An 8714-nucleotide genomic window follows, 5' to 3' on the forward strand; every position below is an offset into this window, starting at 1 on the left:
GAGGAAGATGAAAATGGATATGAGAGATTGAAGATGAGAATGGAGATGAGAGAATGATGATGAGAATTGTGTAGTGAAAGTGTGAATTTTTGGGAGTGAAATTGAGGGTATTTATAGATGAAAGTGTGTATTTTTGGGGTAAAAAAAATAAAAAAAAAATTAAAAAGTGGGGAAAAACGGTTATAAACGGATATAATTTTTTGGGGAAGTGAAATTTTTTTTTTTTTTATTTTTTATCGGTTTTTTTAATAAAAAACCGATTTTTTAAAAAAAAAATAAAAAATTGTTTGAAACCAACGGCTATGCCGTTGGCGAATGGGAGAGTGACACGTGTGCGTCCGCTGGCACGGACGTGCTCGATACATCGAGCAGCGCCGTGCCAGCGGCGCGGTTGCAGCGGCGGCGGTTCTTCGCCTTGCCGCTGGCACGGACGGCGGTGGCGCCAACCGCCACCGCTGCGGATGCTCTAACATATTACCACACATAAAAATGACACCAGAAAATTATTACCATGACACTTTATGTATGTACTCGATGCAAGTGTGAGGAAAACTTGAAATAATCGGCCATGTGTTATACTCAAAAGTGTCATGGAAAGTGGAACACCTTGTAATGCCATAACGAAAGTGTCACAAAATGCCCTATTAAACTACACTAAAATTTAATTGCACTAAAATATACGTACTATAAAAAAAACCCATAAATATATTATTATGACTTCCCCTATATTTTATGTAATTTACACTTTTAACCCACAAGTTTCTTTAATTTGTGTTTTCATCCTTTAAATATTTATAAATTACATTTAGTCCTTCAACTTTATATTTACATTTTTAATATGTAACTACATTTCCACTTTCAATGTATAAATTCATATTAAATCGCTAATAATCATTCAACAAAATTTCATAAACAACTCAATATTCTCAGCTCCAAGTCAATAATTTCTTAAAATTCGTGCGCGTTAAAATGAGATTATACACGAACATATGCATGGGGGTAATGATTAAAATATATTTTCACAAGTATTTTAGTACCTCAACTTTTAATTTGTGGTGAAAATGACTTACGTACGATGAGAAAATCTGAAAAAATCAAGGAGGTTTCAACTTTTTAGGATCACTAATTACAATGAGATTTACTTATAATTTCTTGTAAAGACAAAATGGATTTTTATGATAGATAAAAAAGTTAATTTTAAAGGTCACCTAATAATGATTTTTAATATGATAATCCATTCTCACATATGAACTAAACCATTATTAGATTAGTGGAGTAGCATACACATACAACTTATTTTTCTAATTAAAAGCATATATCACCCAAACACTACAAAATATTTACCGGCTCAAGCTTCAAATTTTCACCAAAAATATCAATTTTCATCATATTGTATGCTATTATTCCTATATACGATTGGACATTAATTAGTGATTCCTGCTTCTAAGTTAATTCCCTCTCATTTTTATTTATAATGGAGTACATAATTTATTGATATGCCAATAGTAGAAGCAAGATCAAATAACAATTTCATTGTCTATGAGAATCGATTAGCACCAAATAAGATTAATTAGATCTTTAATATCTTGGTTAGTAATTAAATAGTAAAAGAATAAATTATATCAAATCAAAAGGCTTACTTCCACATTATACCTATTCACATAACACGATTTTGTTAGTTTTAAAAACCATACATCTTCATTTCTAAAATATGTACTACATAAATAAAGCAATGTATTATTTATTGATTTGGAAGATGAAATGAGTTACAATATTCACCAAGAAGCCTTTCTTTCCCCCATAATATAAACACCATCGTCTTTAACTATCCAAGTACACACATTGCTGGGACACTGCCTGTCCCTGTCAGCTGAGTCATAAGATTTAAAACTTGTAAATTTGAAATCATCTTTAATGTCACATGAGAATACAGTAGTTTGGAAGAAGGAATTACAGAAACTCCAACTATACTCCTCTCCTTTAGAGAGTGCATGATTTCCAAGATCATCGTCCGCAGATCGGCATCGCAGTTGCAAGACTGAAGATGAAGATGATAGGTTGTTATGTACTTTAACAATAATTTTAGGAGTGACGAAGGTGCAGCTCTTTGCAACCTCAATGCTTCCTATTATGAAAACAATTAATAGGATAGCTTTTTGGAATTTGGTATTGTAATCCATGGCTCACGCTATATATATGTATTATTGTAGATGATGATCGAATTAATGAGGTTATTGTAATTTTTTGTTTACATTGGGGTCTAATTTATAGTGGTCAAAGTAATGTATACTATCACCCATTTACAGAGGAAATCACATGAACATAATTTTAACAACTTAATAAGGGTGCATTTAGTGAATACATTGAGCTATAATTGGAAATTTGTATAAATATAGAAGGGTGAGTAACAATCAAGTGACCATTTTATGTACTATTGTCAATTAAATTCACAATGCATCTAAAAGTAGCTAGGCAGTTAGTTACATTGTTGGTCAAATTCAGCATGACATGTATAACTTCACGGATTCAAATTACTATTTAATTTACAGATGCATTAATTAACGGATGATTCAAGAAAAATAAGTACTAGTATTAGATTGGCGGTTGATGTCTACACTCATTCATGATCACACACACATTTAGCCTAACAATATGCATTAAGTAGTAATATGAGAATAACCGTAAGACTTCAAATCTCATCTTACATATACTATTAGGCTTAGGATAAGCCTAATAGTACTTGATTAAGCATATTGATACATATCCCAAGCTTCTTGCAAGTTGCATATTTTCTTTTTTTGGCAAAAATTTTTTCTCTTTAATTTATACCTTACTCTTTCTTTCATTCTCATACTTTATTTTATTTTTTTTACTTTATTTTCTCTTAATTTAACCTTTAAACATAATTTCTTAAAATTCAGACGATAACTAGATCAGTGGATAGATAGCCATCTCTAGAAATATAAATATATGTAACTAAAGTAGGAGTATATACAAACATTGTAGTCGAAAATTTGCATAAGTTGATGCATAAAGTACTATTAAAGTACTCAATCTGAAAACATGAGAGTTGTAGCTACACTTCTTCTTTAGCTAATAAAGCTGGTGCCTTCTGTCATCCAACCATCTCCACCTATATATTAAATAAATAAATAAACTCATTTTTGGCATATAATAGTGACTAATTAAAGATAGAAAAGCCCAGCATTTTTATAGTTTTTTCCTTTTTATTTGGGTCCACAATTTTTTTTCTAGAAAAGTTTGAATTACTACGGAGTAATATTTTGCTTATGAAAACTAAATCCGTGTAGTTTCATTATTATTAAATAAATAAAATCCTCACTTTAGTTGCAGCCTATCAAAGAGCTAAGCTTAACCTAAATTAAAAAGATTGGGACATTATAATTGAAAAATAGATAGTACCGTATAACAGAAGAAAGAATGAAAGAAAAAGTGATAAGAAATATTTTTTATAAAAAAAAATGAGACTAATTTTGGTGAACGGCTCAAAATTGAAAAATGAAAGTAATTTTGATGAGATTACCAGTGGAAGTCCCAGCGCGGGCGGACTTTGGACATGCGGTTGTGGCCGTAGGGGTAGTCGGTGTGGGCCCGCTTTGCGTTCTGGAAGGCGCAGCAGCCGATGGAGTAGATTCCGATGAGCACCACCACCATGACGATGTTGAGCACCGAGAGCTTGTGCCAGCTCCTCCTCACGTCCTCCAGCACCCCCGCCTTGCACGACTCGCACTCGTAGCACAGCACTGCCACCGCGTTGTTCCACCGGTAGCAGTCCGGATCCTGCGCCACCAGCGTCATCGCGTAGTTGCACGACGTTGGCGGCTTGCAACACCCCGACTACACCATGCACCACCTCCAAATTCTTAATTACATCATACTATTTTTTTATTTACTTAATTATATTAAATTAAGGCATGTTAAATTGGATGATTTGAACTTGATTTAATTCAACAATCGGCATATATGCTGTTGTTAGACAGAATTTTATCCTTTCTCTTTTTTTTTTCTTACTAACAAGTTGGGCAAAATGGTGCCTCAAAATTGCAGCGGGAATCATCTATCCTACATCATTTGAATTCCGAATTTACCAACATTGTGAAATTAAAATATATTGAAATTAATTAAAACAATAAAGGTAAGTGTGGGTTGTGATAAAGTTATTCTAATCGCCACTAAACTAAAGGATTGTGCTTTTCCACGCACGTATATTCATGCCATTGATCAAGATCGAATATAATATTGGGAAATTAGCTACTTTAAATAAGCACTCAACAAAAAAGCAGCTTCTCCTAGGTACATTCTTGAACACTTTTTTAATTCACAAATTAATTATCACATATTTAATCGAGTTTTTAACAATTGCATTCAAACAAAGTTCGATTTTCATTAAAGACTTACTATTAACAAACATATACTTATGAAGTGCTTCAATGAGTGAATTTGTTAATCATCCAACCAAAACTTATCAAGATGTTTCTATAATCTACACATCTTCCTATAATGTCTCAACAATACAAATCAATGGAAACCTAATTAATTAAAAAAAAGTAAATACCTGAATTGGAGTAAGATCTTTGGTCAAATAGTCAAAGGGTGTCCACAACACAATCTTGTCACAAGTCTTGGACCCCAAAATACAACTCCTAATCGTCATCCAATAATGAGGGTCCAAAACCCTCTTCTTCAACCATGGAGAGTAGCTATCCAAATGATATTCCCTATACATCCTCCCGGGAATCGCAGTCCCCCCTCCCGGGCTAGTCACCACGAACCCGAAAATGGTGAGCCCCATGAGGGCACCTATGAGCAAGAGCATGACGACCAGGTAAACCCACAACGCCCATGCAACGTGGAAACACGCGCCTATGAATCCGGCTAGCGATATGATTAGGACAATGAAACCTACCACCAAAAGGGGTGTTTGGAGGAAGCTCTCGCAGGTGGTACTACTCCTCGTCATCCACAGCCCGGCCCCTATTATTGGGATCGAGGCGAGGAGGGTGAACAGGTTCAGGAACCCTATAACTGAGTTGCTGAACCTGTACATAGTTTTTTTTTGTTCTAGTTAGTGTGATTTTGGAGAGTTGAGGTAGAGGATGGTGATTTGGTTCTAGTTGTTGTGGTGTTGGTTTTTGAACATGATCACTTTATCTTTCGTATTGTGTGTGAATTGTTTGGTGGAAAAGAAATATGAGTAGCTAAAGTGAGTAGCTTTAGTTCATTGGAATAAGGTATGAATAGGGAGAGTGCTTTTAATATAGTGATCAAGATCCCTATGCTTCATATATTGACCAATTTGCACTTCTTAGGCACTAAGGAATCACTTTTTTATTGGAAATCTTGAAGTTACCAAAGTGTGAAGTGATTGAACTTTGGTTGTGTTAATTAGGTCTTAAGAAATAAAATTATTGGGTTGTGCTTCAGTAGTAAATTTTAAATTTAAGCTAGCTTTCTTGTTCAATATGGTACTACATGCTAATTGCGTGTAGTCATCCAATAAATAAGTATGCTCTACATGTTATCTTGGTACATGTCACTTGTTTAGTTAATTTATATGAGTTCAATATAAAGGTGGCATGCACTAGTAATTATGTACGATAGAATTGAGTATTTATATAAAATGATTTAGTCATGTAATTGAATATGTATGAGGATATTGAGAAATGATGTGTCAAACTTGATTGAATACAACTTAAGAAATTACACCTATACTCTATAGTAGTTTTTTAGTCTAAGACTCTAAACCATAAATTTAGTAATATCTATAAGAAAATTTATAAATTTTGGATACGTCTTAATTATTTCACAGCAAAAAAAAAAGACTGGTGCTCACATGTACATATATAGTTGATATTTTTTAACTAAACAATCTTGTTCTTTTTAAGTTTGAATAGACAATATCGTTTATCGATGGTAATATTCATATATGATTTTCGGCACTTATAAAATATAATTTCACAAAAAAAAAATCATCGTCATGCGATAATTGCAAACAAATTCAAAATTTACTTATTTTTCCAATTAATTTTTAAAGATATGAGACAAACCATAGTTTGATCAATATTTATAATTATTCCAAAAATTTATCCTTTGTTAGTTACTCCATCCGTCCCCAAAGAATATTCACTTTGGATTCAACACGAGCTTTAGTTTAAAATTAATAAAGTAAGAGAGATAGAGAGAAAAAATAATTAAAGTATAGTTAGTGGAGAATGGATCTCACCTTATTAGAGAGGAAAAACTTTCCACTCTTAGAAAGTGCATATTTTTGTGGAACGGACTAGAAATGAAAGAGTATATATTTTTTAGGGACGGATGGAGTAATAATTATGATCCATACTACTATGAAACCACTATATTCATTACTTTTTCATATTTACGAATGCACAGACGGTGAGCTTTCTTTCCATCTAGAAGCATTGCAATTTAGTGTATTGTTGTTAAGGATGTACTCCTTAACCTCGCACGAATTCCTCCGTGAAGTCGCGGGAACCTTTGCCCGACGATCAACGACGATAGAAATTAGGGTTTGCTTGAGAAGAAAGGAAAAAAAACTAACGTAAATGATTTTATTTCATTGATTGTCAATTATGAAATATTCCCACATATTTATAATGTGGAATCCTCAAATAAATAAATCTAATCTAATCTTAACCAACTAAGCAAAATATACTATAAAGATATTAATTACTAAATTATGGGAGATATGGAAGATATGTCTCGTATCAATTCCGGAACGATATGAAGTCGCGTCGAACGTCGCGGGAGCTTTGCCCGTCGATCAATCCGGCGTCGAATTCTAGGGTTCGTGCTTTTTGCACGAGGAAAAAAAAACGATAAATTGCGTAAAAAAGGTATTTTTATTTCTTGAATGATGATTATGAATAACAATGTCCACTATTTATAATAGTGGATACTAACTTAATGAGCAAGACAAAAGATATGCAAATCCATATTTAACTAACTAAATAATAATAATAATAATAATAATAATAATAATAATAATAATAATAATAATAATAATAATAATAATCATCGTATCAACTCCCTCACGGTTGAAATCCACGTTGTCCTCAAGGTGGGAACCATGAAGCAACGATGAGCGTCGAGGAATCCTCCTGGATCAAACATACACCGAATAGTTGGGCGTCTCCCTGCATCATCTCCATCAAAAATCACAAAGGGATGACCCTTATGAACATGATAATTCAGTTCTAAAATCTTGTGAATGCGTCCATGAATGCTCAAGCATAGAGTGTCATTTTGCGGAGGAATCAAACGGGCATCGACATCGAGTGATGTTAATCGATGATTCATATTTGCAATATTCTTAACATGTGATGAATCACTCAATAATTCCATTGACACGTTGTACCTCATGGAATTACCCAAATCAACCTTAGCTTGAAGAACCTTGATTGGAAAATCATTCAGTTGCATCGAGCACTCAAACTGCCCTTGAACTTGTTCCTCCTCTCGCTTGTGATTCTGACTGGGTTTCGTCTCCTTCTCAGCCTTTTCAACTCCACAAAAACCAGCAGAAGAATCAAGAATCTTCTCGGTGGAATAATCAAATCCATCCTCAATGGAGCCATCCTCCTCGTCTATCACCTCAATCGGAGGCAATTCTTCTGTCCGAACCTCTTCCATGATCAACATCTCTACGTCACTGGAATCGGAAATAGGTTCAGCAAAAATATGAAATTGGGCATGCTCCAGCGGACGCGGCAAATGTTGGATTTCAACAAACCCATTGGCAGGGGTTGAGATCGGGACAGCAGCAGTGGGCAGCGGCGTGGCTGTCGGTGGACACCAGCAGGATGGTGAGTGTTGCGGGGGTGGTTGTGGCCGCTGAGGCGGTTGATAAGACTGATCATATGGTGAGTATCCCTGCTGCGTGCGCAACCTTGGCGGGTCCCAACAAGAGGGTGGTGGTGGCGAGTACAAATTTGGCTCGTAGGACGATGGTTGCTGATACGCAGTTTCCTGGCGCAGCCATGGCGGGTCCCAGGAAGTGGGCTGACGGGCTTGGTAGGGATGGTGTTGTGGGTGGAGGCGCCCATCCTTTAGATATGGATATGATGGCTGTTGATCTAACGCTCTGATCGGATGGTGCGATGGTTGATATACGGGCTGCAACGGTGGCTGGTAGGGCGCGTGAGGTGGCTGTGCGGCGGTGTACAGCTGGGGTTGGTCGGGTGGATCAGGTTCGGGTGGGAGCGGAGAGTGCGTTGCTGCTACCCTGCGCTTATGCTCAACCAATTGGGTTTCGAGCCGGGCGAGCCTATTCTCCCACGTTGCTGCTGTTGAATTCAATTGCAAGCCTTCAAATGCTTGCGATATCTCCCACCATGAACGAAAATTGACTTCGGCCATGAGTTCGAGAATGAAAGCACCACTTGTTATGATTAAAGTTCCGGAACGATATGAAGTCGCGTCAAACGTCGCGGGAGCTTTACCCGTCGATCAATCCGGCGTCGAATTCTAGGGTTCGTGCTTTTTGCACGAGGAAAAAAAACGATAAATTGCGTAAAAAAGGTATTTTTTATTTCTTGAATGATGATTATGAATAACAATGTCCACTATTTATAATAGTGGATACTAACTTAATGAGCAAGACAAAAGATATGCAAATCCATATTTAACTAACTAAATAATAATAATAATAATAATAATAATAATAATAATAATAA

At 35.4% G+C, this 8714-nt stretch overlaps 1 protein-coding gene across 1 annotated transcript; it reads right to left on the reverse strand.

Moving 5' to 3' along the window:
- Positions 1–2953: 2953 nt before the first annotated feature.
- LOC121747177 (tetraspanin-6-like) lies at positions 2954–5270 on the reverse strand. Its single transcript, XM_042141176.1, has 3 exons — positions 4577–5270; positions 3545–3858; positions 2954–3133 (listed from the first exon to the last, which is right to left on the reverse strand). The coding sequence occupies exons 1-3, from the start codon at positions 5066–5068 to the stop codon at positions 3094–3096; spliced, it is 846 nt and encodes a 281-aa protein (XP_041997110.1). The 5' UTR covers positions 5069–5270; the 3' UTR covers positions 2954–3093.
- Positions 5271–8714: the final 3444 nt, after the last annotated feature.

The sequence above is a fragment of the Salvia splendens genome, chromosome 9 (assembly GCF_004379255.2).
Source record: "Salvia splendens isolate huo1 chromosome 9, SspV2, whole genome shotgun sequence".
Taxonomy (NCBI): domain Eukaryota; kingdom Viridiplantae; phylum Streptophyta; class Magnoliopsida; order Lamiales; family Lamiaceae; genus Salvia; species Salvia splendens.

Excerpts from the sequence above, each read along its gene's own strand:
- LOC121747177 (XM_042141176.1), bottom strand. The coding sequence starts at position 5,068 with ATGTACAGGTTCAGCAACTCAGTTATAGGGTTCCTGAACCTGTTCACC. Across the intron at positions 3,859-4,576 it reads AAGATCTTACTCCAATTCAG|TCGGGGTGTTGCAAGCCGCC; the intron begins GTATTTACTTTT and ends TGCATGGTGTAG. Across the intron at positions 3,134-3,544 it reads CCGCGCTGGGACTTCCACTG|GTGGAGATGGTTGGATGACA; the intron begins GTAATCTCATCA and ends TTTAATATATAG.